The following is a 17,322-nucleotide window of genomic DNA, read 5'->3' as shown; positions in this document are numbered from 1 at the left end:
TGCCAGTCATGTTTTATAGTGTGTCCATTGTATGGTTCCACACTCGTTCCTGATCGACTGTGATTCCTATTTTTATGTATGGCCATGAGTCTAAGTCGTAAAGTTCGTGTGTTGCTATAAAAATAAAAAAATAAAACCGCAGAAATGATCTTTCGTTTGTTTTCTGTCAACTCATTAACTTGGACTGCCGTGAAGAATGAGGACGATCATTGGCTAAGTATCAGCCAATCGCGTTACAGCTAGCCTTATAAACAAGGAAGTAGAAACCGCAGGCTTCGTTTGCGCAATACTAAATACTATCAACAATGCGATCTCTCTGAACCTCAACGATAGATCTAATAATAATAATGTCTGAAAGAAGGTAAAAACAACTATTTCACATATTAGCAATGTAGTGCATTTTATTTGTTTGTGTGCTATAGTAACCTAATGTTTGTAAACAAGTAGCGATAATTAGTTCCAATGTCATGGGCCGTCGCTCTTCGTGGTTGCAATAGGCTCTTGATTATAGATATTATCACATTCCGTTCCGTTTTTTATTTTATAAAACAGAAAATTAGAACAGAATTTTACAAAAACTACGAATGCATGTATTCATTTTTCATTTCCTTATGAATATATTAATAACAGTTTATCAACAGTGATGATTTATTCGTAACAGTAACAAACTGTGCCTTGACACAACCCTGATGCTGTGTCCAGAAGACAGACCGCGCTGGAAGTAAATATCTGAAATTCCTTGAGTCACAGGGTGCAGTCACATGGTTTCCCTCCCTTAACTACCATAGCTAGTTATCCAATTTGATTCGTCAATCCACATTTTGAGGTTGGGACAAATAACTTGTTTGGTTTAATGAACATGTACTGGTTTATATGGTGCTTTATCTTTGTTCTTCATCTAGCTGCTCTGGCGACCATGGGTGTTTCTTCGTGCCCAGTCTTGTTCAAATCTGATGCTTAAAAACCTCAATCCCTCCTCGACTTCCCCTGAGAGTCAGTCCCCTGCAGATGAATACATGGACGACTGGCTATTTGTCCCTTCTACCTCAGCTGCTTCTCCCCACCATGAAGAAGAGTGCAGAGAAGACACGGAGGAAAGAGGCAAACTCAAATCCAAGTTCTTCTCAGCATGGAATAGTGTCAAATATGGTTTGTTTTATCTGCCAGACTGCATTTCAAGTGTTCTGTATGATTTGATCTCTCGAAATTTTGTTTCTAATTTATTAGGCTGGTCCTTTAAGCAGAAATCAAATTTGAGCAAGACCTCTCCTGTGATTATGTTTGGAAAGTCGTATCAAATCAGGGATCGAGGTGAGGTTGAATTTAAAGCATGATGATTGATTTCTTTGCGAGATAATATAATTTTGTCTTTTTATTACAATGTCAGGGGAGAATGAGTGCTTCCACCTCTCCTTTGCTGCTCTCCTGTGGTTGACATACAGACGAGGTTTCCCTCAGCTGACAGGCTGCTATCTGACCACTGACAGTGGCTGGGGATGTCTTCTCCGTACAGGGCAGATGTTGTTTGCGCGAGGCCTGCTTTTGCACCTGATGCCACAAGGTGACATAGCACAGACTCACTCAGGACCTTTTCTGACATGCTTAATTTTCTTCTTTTGATCTTTTCCAGGCTTGACTTGTTCTGCAAGCCATGTGTTCAAAGATGATATGGATCTCCTAGAGATCCGCTCTGAAGCCAGAGCAGTGTGTTTACAGAATTCCCAAGGACTCCGAAAATGTGTTCGGAAGCTGAGTTTGGGTTCCCTTCTGGATAGATGCATGGAGTCCACACACAGAAAAATTGTATCGTGGTTTGCGGATCACCCCTCAGCTCCTTTTGGGATACATCAGCTGGTAGAGTTTGGCAAAAGCTTAGGGAAGAAAGCAGGGGACTGGTACGGCCCCTCAATTGTGGCACATATGCTGCGGTCAGTAATTAATCAATTGTGGATCATGTCTTATGGTACATTACTCAGAAAATTATTATTATGAATTTTTTTTTTTTAGAAAAGCTGCAGAAGCATCATCTGACCTTCCCAATCTTGCTGTCTATGTTGCACAAGATTGCACTAGTTAGTACTTTCTTCTTTTTTTGAATTGTTTACACATACACAGTTAATTTACACACAGTGTTGTGAGCTTGCTTTTTTTTTTTGTAACTCTCTTGTTTTAACCAGTCTACATTGATGATGTGAAAGAGTTGTGCGGAAGGCGTCTTGCTGGGATCTCTGCTGGTTCTATTCAGACTTGGAAGGCCATCATCCTCCTGGTGCCAGTGCGGCTTGGAGGACAAGAGCTCAATCCTGCCTATATCACCTGTGTCAAGGTAATCTAATCTAATCTAATCATGGATGTGTCTGCTGTCCAACCAAATGTTCTTTCCTCTATTTTTCTTAATTAACAGAAAATCTTGAACTTGGAATACTGCATCGGTATCATCGGGGGTAAACCAAAGCACTCGCTCTACTTTGTTGGATTCCAAGGTATGTCCAGTCTTTGAATTATTTTTATTAGCCTTTTTTTTTTTTTTACTTCTGACCTTCTCCTTTGTCAAAGATGACCATCTGTTGTATTTGGACCCTCATTACTGTCAACCCACGGTGGATATAACAAAAAGCAATTTTCCTTTAGAGGTAACCAGTTGTCATACTAACCACGCTGTGGCAACCTATGGCTTGTTGAATTTTCATCTCTATATGTTCCAGTCATTTCACTGTAAATATCCAAGAAAAATGCCCTTTTCCCGCATGGATCCCAGCTGCACCATCGGATTCTATGCAAAAGGTCAAAAGGACTTTGAAATGCTGTGCAGAGTTGTAGATGAGGTAGGTGGATACGTGGAAAATTGACATGCAACTAGATCATTTGAAGGCATTTTCCTTACCATGAATCTGGTAGTTTTGTTACACCCGTCTCCCCTGTCCCTCAGGCTGTCTCCACATCTGCAGAGACGTACCCCATGTTTATATTTGCAGAAGGTCATAGTCGAGTGGAAGAGGACAAAAGCAAGAGCCACCCCATCACTTATATCCAGAGGAAGTCCAAGTTGAAGAGGGTCGACACTAGTGACAGCATGGATGAATTTGTTCTATTGTGAGCCAAGTTAGCAAACATCAGACATAGGTTGGAAAAAAAGAAAAAGTAAAACCCCAATATTTAAAAGCATCACGTTGAAGCAAATTATGTAGAAAAGCATGAGCGCAGATGGCGTCTAACCAAACTTGAGGTTTTCCATCAGGCATGGCAGGATAGCCTCCTGAAATATAAAGATGCGCTTATCTTAGCAAAAACTCGATATTTTTCGCAAGTTATTAATCTCAATAAAAACAATCCGAAACACCTATTTGATACAGTGGCAAAGCTGACTCTGCGCCAGCCGACCTCCGATAGTTCCTTCCACTCAGCTGACGAGTTCATGAAATTTTTTGCTCAAAAGATTGAATCCATTAGGGATGAGATCAAGAATAGCATTCCAATCGCTCGGTCGAGCACGCCGTTTACCAACGCTGATGATCATGCAACAACCCTCTCAACTTTTAAAAGCGTGTCTCTTGAAAGGCTTACACAAATTGTTAGTGCGGCTAAACAAACAACATGTTTACTCGACCCTCTTCCAGCCAAACTACTTAAAGAATTATTTCAAATTTTAGGACCGTCCGTCTTAAATATAATCAATCTGTCTGTCTCCTCTGGGATAGTGCCAACAGCCTTTAAAACCGCTATCATTAAACCGTTACTTAAGCGACCAAATCTTGACCCGGACTGTCTCAGTAATTATAGGCCAGTTTCAAACCTCCCATTCATAGCAAAACTTCTTGAAAAAGTAGTAGCGCAGCAGCTTATTGATTACATGGTCGCCAATAATCGATACGACACTTTTCAGTCTGGTTTTAGAGCTAATCATTCCACTGAGACAGCACTTGCGAAAGTGACTAATGATCTCCTCGTAGCTATGGATTCAAACATTTCGTCTGTACTGTTACTACTCGATCTTAGTGCTGCCTTCGACACTGTAGACTTCGATATTTTATTAGGGCGTCTTAAAAGTTGTGTTGGTATTTCAGGGTCAGCACTAGGCTGGTTCCATTCCTATCTATCAAACAGGACGCACCGAGTGGTCCATGGCAATGCGTCCTCGGAGCTCTATAATGTTACATGTGGTGTCCCACAGGGATCGGTTCTCGGACCAATTCTTTTTAATATTTATATGATTCCGCTTGGGGACATAATACGTAAATATAATATTAGTTTTCAATGCTATGCGGATGACACCCAATTATATATGCCGTTATCGATGACAGATCCGCGGGATTGTTGTAATCTTGAGAAGTGCCTTGCGGAGATCAAGCAATGGATGTCTCTCAACTTCCTTCGTCTTAACCCAGATAAAACTGAGATGTTGATAATTGGTCCAGCTCGTTATCAACACTTATTCAAGGAAACCGCTATAACTATAGATAACCGTACTATCACTCAAAGCGATACTGTAACTAATCTCGGGGTAATATTTGACCAAACTCTCTCCTTTCAAAAGCACATTAAGAATATAACCAGAATTGCGTTTTTTCACCTTCGTAATATTGCAAAGATTCGTCCGATCCTCTCGACCGGTGATGCGGAAACTATTATACATGCGTTCGTCACGTCGCGCCTGGACTACTGTAATGTACTATTTTCGGGTCTTCCTAAGTCCCGCATCAAAAGTCTACAGTTAGTACAAAATGCCGCTGCAAGGCTGCTCTCTCGGACAAGAAAATTTGATCACATTACCCCAATACTAGCCAACTTACATTGGCTTCCGGTCCATTTAAGATGTGACTTCAAGGTTCTTCTATTAACCTATAAATCGCTGCATGGCTTAGCGCCTTCATATCTCGTCGACCTAGTTGTTCCTTATGTTCCGTCTCGTAACCTCCGTTCGCAAAACGCTACCCTTTTAGCGACACCGAGGGCTAAGAAAATGTCTGCAGGCTCTAGAGCATTTTCTATTCGGGCTCCAGAGCTTTGGAATGCCCTACCAATGGATATTAGGACTGCTACCTCAGTAGAAACATTTAAGACACGTTTAAAGACACATTTCTATGACATGGCCTTTAACTAACCTGTAGTGGCCGATTCGGCTGGAGTTTGTTTTCTCTCCCTCTACACCCCCTCCCTCCCCCCTCCCCGGCCGGGGAGGTGGTTAGGTGGTACCCATGCTGACAGCGGCTATCTGGATTCTCGTGGCCAATTCAGGATAGGGGAACTGCAGCTCAACCTCCTCGAAGAGCACTGCCAGGACAATTGAGGGCTCCTTTCGGCAGCCCTCTGCTGTGACATGGACATCCACTTTTTATTTAATTGATTTTCATGTTGTATCATTTGTGCCCTCTCTGCATCCATTTCAACCTGGTGATCCTGAAAGGGGGATCCTTCCATCTGTGGTCCCTTCTCAAGGTTTCTCATTTTCCCCCTGCTAGGGGTTTTTAAGTTTTTCCTTGCCCTTTTGGGAGCTTAAGATCAGGGGATGCTTTGAGAATAATTGTCAATTTCTGTCTATGTGAAGCCCTTTGAGACTGCTTGTGATTTAGGGCTATACAAATAAACTTGACTTGACTTGACTTGAATTTGGGGTCAAGACATCTGCCTCATAGTTTAGAGGTTTGGGTTCAAATCATTTTACACTGGGGGAAATGTTTTATTTTTCTCATGCTGTATTCAACAACATAAAACGAGTGCTGTACTAGCAATAATGGACACTATATATAGAAGCGAGCCTGCATGTGACTTGTTTTCTTGAAAGTATTGTAAACATTTGACATTTAAAATAACCTAATGTTGTCAAGGATATAGCTGATTATGTGTCCTCAAGTGTTATAGCTGGCCTCGGGAAAATGTAAGCTTGGTGATCTATGTATATTTTTAATATAGTTTTACCTGTTTAATTTTTTGGAATAGAAACTGCTGGCTGCGTTCTACTGTGCTGTACATTTTTCACAAGTAGGTTTATAAAATTGAAAATACTCTTCTCCTTGTATAATCTTCTTGATTTGTATTTATTTTTTCATTTATTTTATTATTCATACCATCCCCCCATTCCAGCTTCGATTCGAGCATTCGTTGCCCACCGGGAGCGAAAGGGGGCGGTGTTGAGTCGTACAGACCGTTCCATTTTACTCAGCGAGGAGGGGGGTGAGGAAAAAAAAAAAAAAAACAACTGGGGTAGGTCGCTCTTTGTTTTCTCGTAGGGAGGAAAACCAAGAGACTTTGCGACCGGCAAGATTTTCAACACCGCTGTTCACCGTTCGTGTAAGTCCCTTTCGATCTTGTTAGATTGACGAGGTGACATTTGTGAACGACAAGATCATTCCAGGATGGATTGGTGTTTGTAGGACGTGGTATGTTTGAGAAAAGACGGACACCGCAGTTAACCGGCGGTGGCGCGACTGCGAGCAATGAATGAAAAATATATTTGGAAATGTTGAGCGGAGCAGAGTTGAGGGTACGGGAGGCGCTTTGGATCAATCAACGAAAGCGGCGAGGGATGCGCCAAACTTTGACTCGCTGCAGATTTGAAACAAATAGCTCGCTTCAAATCATTTTTCTGTCTAATTGGCCTGGAAAAGCATGGCCGGCTAGGCTAACTCTGCTAACCCGCTAGCTTGTTAGCTCCCTTCATCATATAAACTTGGGTTGTTATCTCAATGATTCGTTTTGTTTTTACCGCGCATACTAATTTGTGGGATGTCATTTTCGAGCGCACGCTTCTCTGTGACGTTAATGATTGTGTTATTGTAACAGTTGCTATAAAAGTAGAGTTATAGACGAACAATTCTATGAACCGAGACAAAGTAACGTTGACAATGGAAGAAGCTAGGCCCATCAGACGTTAGCCTAGCTAAATATAACAATACAATTGAGAGTAATATCTACTCGAACGATTGAAAGTGTTTACGTAAAGACATTGCACTGCTTGATTGTTAAAAGTGTGGATTTATCTCTGTCAGGTTTAACTTCTAAACTGTCGCTCAGTTGCGCTGACTGACCGAGTTGACTTTCTTAAAGGGGGTTCGAGCCACTATGGAGAGATTCATCAAATAATAACCCGATTTTCTTTATGAAAACGCCTCGTTATTTCGGAATACGATTATTTATGATCACCAATATAAACATAAATATGTCTTTTTTTTTTCTATTGGCCAATTGTCTTCTGGTTCGCTAATATAGACCTTTGTGAACATTTTAGTAGATCAATCTAAAGCTTACTATTTACACTGCAAATCTAATCAAAAGTTTTGATTTTTAACTTCCGTTAAGGTGCAGGAACCCTTCCATGTTCTTATTGAAGACCTAGAACTATTTTTTAATGGGTGTTAAAGGTGAACTTTTCTCACTGCTACTGTTTTATTTTGTTGTTCTTCACAGGGGTCCTTCCTTGTTGCTGCCTTACATCCCCACTCTCCCCTGAGAGATGTCCACTCCTGACCCCCCAATGGGAGGGACACCTCGGCCAGGTCCCTCCCCAGGCCCAGGGCTATCTCCAGGTGGTATGATGGGACCAAGTCCAGGTCCTTCCCCAGGCTCTGCCCATAGTATGATGGGGCCCAGTCCAGGACCTCCTGGATCTGGACACCCACACCCTCCCCAGGGACCCTCAGGATATCCTCAGGAAAACATGCACCAGATGCACAAAGTACATAAGTTATTTGACATTGTCAGTTCTTTGATTACAAGACTGTATATAGCACGCCAAAAAATATTTTACCATTATCCCAGTTTTTAAGATGCAGTGATCAGAATATATTAAAGAAGCCATGAGTCAAATGAGTCAGTTATTTTAGTATATTGTGTATAAACGATCTACCTTTAATGCAGCCAATGGATGCCATGCATGAGAAGGGCATGCCCGACGACCCTCGCTACAGTCAAATGAAGGGCATGGGCATGAGACCAGGAGGGCACAGTGGGATGGGACCTCCACCAAGCCCCATGGACCAACATTCCCAAGGTATTGCATCAGCAGGAGATTAGATTGTATAACTTGATTTTAAAAGTTTGTCCAATCGACAAGCCACTCAACCAGACAGACAGTAAAAGTAAAGTTGAGTGAAGGAGACAGATACCAGCAACCCATCTAGCCGGTTTTTCCTCGTGTTTTAAATTAGGCAGCAGATAGCCAGAGGGCTGACTTCCATTTTTCTTTCTGATGTATCAGCCACTTTTTGAACATATTAAATCCCTGTTCCAAAAGAAAAGGCTCAATGTAATTGTTGCATTCTTGCTCCCAAGGTTATCCCTCTCCTTTGGGAGGCTCGGATCATGCACCAAGCCCAGTCCCAGCGAACGGTCCTCCATCTGGCTCCATGATGCCTGGTGGTCCCTCTGGTCCCGTGGCTGGCCCAATGGAGGGTAGCGGTGACCCTAATCAGGGAATGGGTCAGCCGAACCGTGGAGGTCCTCCAGGTCCCGGTGGACCGGGTGGGGCTGTAGGTGGACCAGGGGGCTCAGCAGGAGCCACGCCTTTCAACCAGAACCAGTTGCACCAACTCAGGGCTCAAATTATGGCTTACAAGATGCTGGCACGCAGTCAGCCTTTACCAGATCACCTGCAGATGGCCGTGCAAGGGAAGAGGCCCATGCCAGGGATGCAGCAGCAACCCATGCCCAACATGCCCCCCTCTGCCGGTCCTGTAGGCGCACCAGGGCCAGGACCAGCTCAGGCCAACTACAACAGACCTCATGGTAACCAGAGGAAAGGGGATAGAGAGATGAAATGTTGAAGTATTTAAAAAAAAAAACAATTTTGCTTTCAGGCATGGTTGGTCCCAATATGCCACCCCCTGGACCAGCAGGAGTTCCCCCAGGCATGCAAGGCCAGCCTGCCAACGGACCTCCTAAATCATGGCCTGAAGGTACTTTTTGTCTCAATTCTGACCCATACATTATATAGTGTGATTTCACAACTGGTCCCTCTCTCCTAGGACCAATGGTGAATGCAGCTGCACCATCCAATCCTCCTCAGAAGCTGATTCCTCCTCAGCCCACAGGCAGACCGTCTCCTGCTCCTCCCTCTGTGCCACCTGCTGCCTCACCAGTAATGCCCCCTCAGACCCAGTCTCCTGGGCAGCCTGCCCAGCCCCCTCCCATGATGCTTCACCAGAAACAGAATCGCATAACCCCTATCCAAAAACCCAGAGGGCTGGACCCAGTGGAAATCCTCCAGGAGAGGGAGTACAGGTGAGAACAAATGTTCTCCGCTCAACTGAATGTTATCTTGCTACGAGTGGTTATCACTTTCACTGTTTTGGTTGCACTTACTAGATATTCTAAAAGGTGTACATGCTCTTTTTTTTGCAGGCTACAAGCCCGTATTGCTCATCGTATTCAGGAACTGGAGAACCTACCTGGTTCCCTTGCAGGTGACCTACGTACCAAAGCGACCATCGAACTTAAAGCCCTCAGGTTGCTTAACTTTCAGAGACAGGTAGACATGCGGATGAACTACATTTACCAAACCCCCACACAACTGCGAGCTAAATTTACATATTTATTTTGGATTTTTTTCTTCTTCTCCAGCTACGCCAAGAGGTGGTTGTCTGCATGCGTCGCGACACTGCTCTAGAAACAGCTCTTAATGCCAAGGCCTACAAGCGCAGCAAGCGCCAGTCTTTACGTGAGGCACGTATCACGGAGAAGCTTGAAAAACAACAGAAGATTGAACAAGAGCGGAAACGTCGACAGAAACACCAGGTATGCATTATATTTCAGGGATCGGAGACAGAGTACAAAGTTGAGGGTAAAATTGAGCTTCTGGTCTTTTCTATTGTCCATAGGAATACCTCAACAGCATCCTGCAGCACGCCAAGGACTTTAAGGAGTACCATCGATCCATCACAGCAAAGATCCAGAAGGCCACTAAAGCCATCGCCACCTACCATGCAAACACTGAGCGTGAGCAGAAGAAAGAGAACGAGCGCATTGAGAAAGAGCGAATGCGTAGGCTGATGGTGAGATGTCACTTGGAAAAGATTTGGTGCAAATATTAAGTTTCAATGAATTTCAGTGAGTGCATTCATCGCCATATTTTCACCCATCAGGCCGAAGATGAGGAGGGCTATCGTAAACTTATCGACCAGAAGAAAGATAAGCGTCTGGCCTACCTCTTGCAGCAGACGGACGAATACGTGGCCAACCTCACTGACCTGGTGCGAGCTCACAAAGCTGCACAAGCTCTCAAGGAGAAGAAGAAGAAGAAGAAAAAGAAGGTGACTGTATAGTCACTGTAATTTACATGACATGTTTTTGTTGAAAGTCTTCATCATTGTCTTGTATCTTTAATGGTTTCAGAAGCCAGAGCCTACAGAAGGTACTGCTGGTCTCGGACCTGATGGAGAGGTGAGATAACATGTTGAAGATCCAAATGGCAATAATCGTTTTGCTTTTAAATGGCATATTGTTAGATTTGTGACAACCGCTTAAATCCATATTCATTTGCACCTAAGACGGTAATACCTTTGTCTTTCCGCTCAGCCTTTGGATGAAACCAGTCAAATGAGTGACCTCCCAGTGAAGGTCATCCATGTGGACAGTGGGAAAATCCTCACAGGGGTTGATGCACCTAAGGCAGGCCAGCTGGAAACTTGGCTTGAAATGAACCCAGGGTCAGTACAATATGAAAGCTGTCTCACTTTGATATCATTTGATATACATGATTGTATTCTGCTTCATAATGCTATTCTATTCCATCATATGTATTGAGTCCTTTTGCTTTTTGTAGATATGAAGTAGCGCCGCGTTCAGACAGTGAAGACAGCGGCTCTGAAGAGGAGGAGGAAGAAGATGTACGTGACCCAAGTTATTCTTCATCACCAGAGCAGAAAGGTCCTTCATATAACCCCTCCCTGACCTTTTCTCTCGATTTTGTGGGAAGGACGACGATGAGAAGCCCCACGCTTCTGCCGCTCAGAACGAGGAGAAAAAGAAGATTCCCGACCCAGACAGCGAAGAAGTGTCTGAAGTGGACGTTCGGCACATCATCGAGTGAGCGCACTATTTTCATTTATTCCTAATAATAATAATTTGTTTTTGAGATGTTTCTACCATGTGACTCACCTTTTTTTTTTTTTTTTTTTTTTGCCTCAGGCATGCCAAGCAGGATGTGGATGATGAGTACGGAAATGCAGCTTTCAACCGAGGCCTGCAATCCTACTACGCTGTGGCTCATGCAGTCACTGAGAAAGTGGACAAGCAGTCTTCACTGCTCATCAACGGTCAGCTAAAACAATACCAGGTACGCAATCCAGAGTTGGGGGGAAAAAAATAAATAAATTGAAAGAACACACCTAACTTGTCCTTTTCGATCTAGATTAAAGGGCTAGAGTGGCTGGTGTCACTTTACAATAACAACTTAAATGGTATTCTGGCTGATGAGATGGGTCTGGGAAAAACCATCCAGACCATTGCCCTGATTACCTACCTCATGGAATACAAGCGCATCAACGGGCCCTTCCTCATCATCGTACCACTCTCGTAAGTCTCCAAAACTGTCCATTATTGCATGTTTGAAATGATTTGAGCACACTTAGCATTTCGCCAGGAGTCGCTCCTAATCCAAACTTTTGTATTGCTTCCTAGAACTCTATCAAACTGGGTGTACGAATTTGATAAGTGGGCGCCATCTGTTGTGAAGGTTTCCTACAAGGTCAGATCAAGCTCTAGTTCTGACATGAATGATATTCTTTGGGACTTGACAGCAAAAATGTGGAATTCTTCTCCCAAAACATTTTCCAGGGCTCTCCAGCTGCTCGCCGTGCATTCGTTCCCATCTTGCGCAGTGGCAAATTCAATGTGCTGCTCACCACATACGAGTACATCATCAAAGATAAGCAGGTGCTAGCAAAGGTACGTGTCCACTGTCAGGTCAGAACTTTGAATCGCATTTATTACATTTCCATAATGTTCCTCCAAAAGCTTCGTTGGAAGTATATGATTGTGGACGAGGGCCATCGTATGAAGAACCACCACTGTAAGCTGACCCAGGTGTTGAACACGCACTACCTGGCCCCACGGCGGGTGCTGCTCACAGGAACCCCTCTGCAAAACAAGCTACCTGAGCTCTGGGCCCTGCTTAACTTCCTCCTGCCCACCATTTTCAAGAGCTGCAACACCTTCGAACAGTGGTTCAACGCCCCGTTCGCCATGACTGGCGAGAAAGTAAGCATTAGCACCCGCGACTGTGTCATCCTTATTGAGTTCTATTGCACACTTTAATAGCCACCGGAGGCACATTTCGAAATAGGTCTCATCATCCTCCCTTCCCTAAGGTTGACCTCAACGAAGAAGAGACCATTCTCATTATTCGGCGTCTACACAAGGTGCTGCGGCCCTTCTTACTTCGCCGGCTCAAAAAGGAGGTTGAGGCCCAGCTGCCTGAGAAGGTTTGGCTCCCTGTTTCACAACATTTGAAATGAGCATAAACACATTTTGCTCCGAAAAGTGGGAGCTTCCTGATTTAACGTTGTCCTTTTTATCGTCTTTTCTGTTTCCTAGGTGGAGTACGTGATCAAATGCGACATGTCGGCCCTTCAGAGAGTGTTGTATAGACACATGCAGGCAAAGGGGGTCTTACTCACAGATGGATCAGAGAAAGATAAGAAGGTAAAGAAGTGATTTGAAATACTCTATAATGATAGAAAAATGTTATTTGTAAGAAAAAAAAGTCAATCAACGTCCCGTTGTTTTCCTCCAGGGTAAAGGTGGCACCAAGACTCTGATGAACACGATTATGCAGCTCAGAAAAATTTGCAATCACCCCTACATGTTCCAACACATTGAGGTACACTTTTTGCGGGGGTTTCCAAATCTAGTGGGTAGATTAAGAATCATTTTCAGATGAAGATAAAATGCTGTGTGTGTGTGTGTGTGTTCCCCCACAGGAGTCTTTCTCTGAGCATCTGGGCTATTCTGGCGGAATAGTGTCTGGGTATGTATAGTATCAACCAGGGTTGCGTTGTGTGCCTTTAGAAATACCCTGTCTCATTTTTGATGATAATCTTCTTCTGTCCAGTCCCGACTTGTACCGCTCCTCTGGGAAATTCGAGCTGCTGGATCGTATCCTGCCCAAGCTGAGGGCCACCAACCACAAAGTGCTGCTCTTCTGTCAAATGACCACACTCATGACCATCATGGAGGATTACTTTGCTTACCGCAACTTCAAGTACTTGCGTCTGGATGGTGAGAGAACTAATCAATTTGTTGTTTGTTGTAAATGGCCCACCCTTTCTCTATGGTATATTATATTTTTTCAAATGTCCTTCTCACAGGAACCACCAAGGCGGAGGACCGTGGAATGCTGTTGAAAACCTTCAATGACCCAGCTTCGGAGTACTTTGTGTTTCTGCTCAGCACCCGAGCAGGTGGTTTGGGTCTCAACCTGCAGTCCGCTGACACCGTTGTGATTTTTGACAGTGACTGGAACCCCCATCAGGTAATGTACTGTGTAAGGTTTGTTGGGTTGTGAACAATCCTGATATGTGTCAGTCCTTTTTTTTTTTTTTTTTGTAGTTCATCACACTGGGGTTGGGGAATACTTTTTCACGGAGCCGTCAAAGCCTGCTAATTTTCCATTTCTTTAATAGGACCTTCAAGCTCAGGACAGGGCCCACCGTATCGGTCAGCAGAACGAGGTCCGCGTCCTTCGGCTGTGCACTGTCAACAGCGTGGAGGAGAAGATCCTGGCGGCAGCCAAGTACAAACTCAATGTGGACCAGAAGGTCATCCAGGCGGGCATGTTTGACCAGAAGTCGTCAGGCTGTGAGCGCCGGGCCTTCTTACAGGCCATTCTGGAGCACGAGGAACAGGACGAGGTCGGGGCTCGTGGAGGCTGCCGCCCTCGGGGGACGTGGGTGGGTGTGATCCATTCCAACATTACCCGCCCACCCACATCCGCCAGTGCGCTGTTCCCACATTTTCTCCTTTATTTATTTTCTTCCTCCTCTTTCTCAGGATTTCATCAATCCAGACTCTTCCTTTTCTTATTTCTGCTTCTTTATTGATACTTAATCTAATAATGCAGCACACGATCTTTTACTTCATTTCCCCACTTTATGCTGCTTGATTTTTTTTTATTTACTTATTTGACAATTATAAACATTTTTCTCTATCACGGTGGCAAGAGCCACTTTAGGATTTGCGTTCTGGTTTGCTGAAGTTAGTCTCTGCTTGAGAGCGGTACCCCAATAGTCTACAGATTGCCTTGCCTCACTTCCACTGTCTAATCTCTCCGCAGGAGGAAGACGAAGTGCCTGATGATGAGACAGTCAATCAGATGATCGCCCGAAGCGAAGAGGAGTTTGAACAATTCATGGTAAATCTCACCCCACTTTCAAACTTGTCATTGAACAATCCGAGTCCGCTTACCATCTGCGTTGCTGTCCCCATTCAGCGCATGGATCTGGACCGACGCCGCGAAGACGCCCGCAACCCCAAGAGAAAACCTCGCCTGATGGAGGAGGATGATCTCCCCGGCTGGATTTTGAAAGATGACGCCGAGGTTGAGAGGCTTACCTGCGAAGAAGAGGAGGAGAAGATGTTTGGGCGAGGATCCCGCCAGCGCAAGGAGGTGGACTACAGCGACTCGCTCACCGAGAAGCAGTGGTTGAAGGTCCGTCGCAAACAACGGCTATTTCAAACAAGGGCTGCACTTTGAACAAAGGTTTGACTCGCTAATCTTTTCTTTTCAATAGGCCATAGAAGAGGGTAACCTAGAAGACATCGAGGAGGAAGTGCGCCACAAAAAGACAACCCGAAAGCGCAAGCGAGACCGCGACGGTCCCGCTACTCCCAGCTCCAGCAGCGGTCGAGGACGCGATAAGGACGACGACATGAAGAAAGCAAAGAAACGCGGTCGGCCACCCGCTGAGAAACTCTCTCCGAACCCTCCGTCCCTCACCAAGAAGATGAAGAAGATAGTTGATGCTGTCATTAAATACAAGGACGGGTGAGTTCATTACAGTTTGGGATTGACAAACGGTTCTTAACATTCCTACATTGCTGTGGGGTAGTAATGCCCGAGTTGTCAGATCTAATTTTTGCACATTCTCTCCTCTCGTCAGTAGTAATGGAAGACAACTGAGTGAAGTCTTCATCCAGCTGCCTTCGCGCAAGGAGCTTCCGGAGTACTATGAGCTCATCCGCAAACCAGTAGACTTCAGGAAGATCAAGGTATGTACTTGGATGTTGTTGGTTTTTTTTTTTATATGCCAGTTCATATCTGACTTGTACTGCTCCGTCTATCAGGAGAGGATCCGCAGCCATAAGTACCGCAGCTTGAACGACCTGGAGAAGGACGTGATGCTGCTGTGTCAGAACGCTCAAACGTTCAACCTCGAAGGCTCTCTGGTTGGTGTCAACTTCCCGGTCCTTTTTTTGCAAATGGGTGGTGGCTTGACCTATGAGTGCCTCAACTTCCAATTTTTTGGAGTGTAACCAGCTACAATAAAGGTTATGAGCAAGTCTCAAATAAACCGCCGTGATGGAGAGCAGCAGTGACACTTTTGTTTTCTGAATGGAAAAACACAGTTAATCACACCAATTCACAGTTGCACCTTTCTGTCCACCATCAGATCTACGAAGACTCCATCGTGATTCAGTCGGTATTCACCAGCGTCCGACAGAAGATTGAGAAGGAGGAAGACAGCGACGGAGAAGATAGCGAAGAAGAGGAAGACGACCTTGACGAAGGTTCTGAGTCGGAATGTAAGTATCACAAAATGATTTGTACAGAATTGTGCAAACACATATTCAGATGTCATGACGAGCTGTGTTCCCCTCCCAGCCCGTTCTGTGAAGGTAAAGATCAAACTGAGCCGCAAAGAAAAGGGCGACCGTGGCGGGAAAGGACAGCGGCGGAGGGGTCGCGGCGTGCGGGCTAAACCCGTGGTGAGCGACGACGACAGTGAGGACGAACAGGAAGAGGTGAGATGTGTTCACGCACTACTTCATCGACAAGAAGTGCGTTCTCAACCATTTCCGGTGTCTCGAGTTCTTTTAATCCATTTTATTTTCGGCGTCACTCAAATGAACATTTGCGTTTGTTTCAGGAGCATTCGGCCAGCGGCAGCGAAGAGGACTGAACCTGAACCACTCCTAAATGGACCAATGGCCCACTGACCTACTTGACTGGAACTTAGATCTTTTTCTCAAGGTACAACAGGAAGACGTTCAGTGTGAAAGCCTAGTTTTACCTAGATCAGATTTTGTTTTAGTGAGACTGTTGTATTCTCATTCAATTGTATCATTGATTTAAAAGCAAAAAAAGATTTAATATGAACTATACACTTCCATATTTAAACATGGTTTCTTAAGATCAGTAGCATCTCATTTGAGGGGGGGGGGGGGGGTTTCCTGTTGGTTGTTTCCCGTTGGTTGTTTTTTCTTCTCCTTAATTGGAAAATTGACAGATCCTGATTTAACAGACTGATCACGGGCCACCTAGACAGCATTTTTTATTATCATTATTAAAGTTGTGTTAGTTTGTCATCTTTTGAGAAGTGAACCAAGAGTCACTGTGTTCCCTTTTGAATGCATGTTACGCGTTTGTGGAATTGCACCTGGATGTGTCTTTGTTATTATCTCTGTGTAATTTAAGACTACAAGCGGGATTATGGTACGGCCCACCCGCAGCCCCTCCCTCTCAGGTTGTGTATGTAAACAGGGAGGGAGGGAGGGTCGGGACCCTTTTCTCGTGTCGGTGTCACTGGATTCCAAAAAGTAAAAATAAAGGCTTCTCGTAATAAAGCTGTAGCTTTTTTTTCTGACCGCTAGATGGCATACTAGTGATAAAGCTTTTGTTTTTGTCTGGCCGCTAGGTGGCGTACTAACACAGTATGCGCTTTATTATCAGTTAGTCGATGGTTTGCTGAGCAGCATTCATGAGATGATTTCACTGAGCTTGTTATGTTACTGCTACTGTCATCATTGAGATTATCATATGATATATTTGTCCATCTGCGGTTGTCATTATGGCAGCATTTAATTTTTACTTCCCAACTTCTTTGTTGACATTTGCCGCTCCAACCCTCATTGTTATCATTTTCAAGTTCAAGGTGATGAGAGTAGACCAAAGTATATATTCACTAAGTGATTCAACTTATCTAAGCCTCCACTCCCAGCACACTAGCAATCTCAAAGTTTTCAAATGAGTAAATCAACAGTATTATTTTACTTTTTTTTTTTGTAAAAGCTAAGGCATGGTCTAACCACTCAATGTTCAATAAAAAAAAAAAAAGGAAAACCTGAATTAACCTGGGAAGAAGGCAGGTAACGGATTGTTCGACATGTATA

The 17,322-nt window shown here is 44.2% G+C and overlaps 2 protein-coding genes across 6 annotated transcripts; both read left to right on the top strand.

Annotated features, from left to right (window-relative positions):
- Positions 1 to 219: 219 nt before the first annotated feature.
- LOC133170842 (cysteine protease atg4da-like) lies at positions 220 to 6,019 on the top strand. Of its 2 annotated transcripts, XM_061304008.1 has the most exons (13): positions 272 to 361; positions 703 to 826; positions 903 to 1,149; positions 1,228 to 1,311; positions 1,388 to 1,561; positions 1,631 to 1,928; positions 2,008 to 2,072; positions 2,178 to 2,326; positions 2,405 to 2,483; positions 2,557 to 2,633; positions 2,706 to 2,825; positions 2,930 to 3,175; positions 5,607 to 6,019. In XM_061304008.1, exons 3-12 carry the CDS (start codon positions 954 to 956, stop codon positions 3,095 to 3,097), a joined length of 1,410 nt encoding a protein of 469 aa, XP_061159992.1. In that variant the 5' UTR covers positions 272 to 361; positions 703 to 826; positions 903 to 953; the 3' UTR covers positions 3,098 to 3,175; positions 5,607 to 6,019. The 2 variants fall into 2 exon arrangements, with proteins under 2 accessions (XP_061159991.1, XP_061159992.1); XM_061304007.1 differs by lacking the exon at positions 703 to 826 and having other exon boundaries at positions 220 to 361.
- Positions 6,020 to 6,146: 127 nt separating this feature from the next.
- Positions 6,147 to 16,776, top strand: smarca4a (SWI/SNF related, matrix associated, actin dependent regulator of chromatin, subfamily a, member 4a). 4 transcript variants are annotated; one of them, XM_061304004.1, is made up of 34 exons: positions 6,147 to 6,288; positions 7,405 to 7,672; positions 7,855 to 7,987; positions 8,269 to 8,721; positions 8,793 to 8,891; positions 8,961 to 9,216; positions 9,337 to 9,463; positions 9,556 to 9,729; positions 9,813 to 9,986; positions 10,077 to 10,244; positions 10,327 to 10,374; positions 10,510 to 10,640; positions 10,757 to 10,820; positions 10,910 to 11,019; positions 11,122 to 11,269; positions 11,345 to 11,508; positions 11,614 to 11,680; positions 11,770 to 11,880; positions 11,950 to 12,192; positions 12,303 to 12,416; positions 12,529 to 12,636; positions 12,728 to 12,814; positions 12,915 to 12,961; positions 13,046 to 13,212; positions 13,302 to 13,465; positions 13,617 to 13,844; positions 14,267 to 14,344; positions 14,423 to 14,641; positions 14,724 to 14,977; positions 15,096 to 15,201; positions 15,277 to 15,378; positions 15,603 to 15,735; positions 15,815 to 15,954; positions 16,080 to 16,776. In XM_061304004.1, exons 2-34 carry the CDS (start codon positions 7,451 to 7,453, stop codon positions 16,110 to 16,112), a joined length of 4,872 nt encoding a protein of 1,623 aa, XP_061159988.1. In that variant the 5' UTR covers positions 6,147 to 6,288; positions 7,405 to 7,450; the 3' UTR covers positions 16,113 to 16,776. The 4 variants fall into 4 exon arrangements, with proteins under 4 accessions (XP_061159988.1, XP_061159987.1, XP_061159986.1 ...); XM_061304003.1 differs by having other exon boundaries at positions 15,093 to 15,201; XM_061304002.1 differs by having other exon boundaries at positions 13,617 to 13,883.
- The last annotated feature ends 546 nt before the right edge of the window (positions 16,777 to 17,322 follow it).

The sequence above is a fragment of the Syngnathus typhle genome, linkage group LG17 (genome assembly GCF_033458585.1).
Source record: "Syngnathus typhle isolate RoL2023-S1 ecotype Sweden linkage group LG17, RoL_Styp_1.0, whole genome shotgun sequence".
Classification (NCBI taxonomy): domain Eukaryota; kingdom Metazoa; phylum Chordata; class Actinopteri; order Syngnathiformes; family Syngnathidae; genus Syngnathus; species Syngnathus typhle.
The sequence above is the reverse complement of the archived record's forward strand: the minus strand, read 5'-3'. Positions and strand labels throughout refer to the sequence as shown.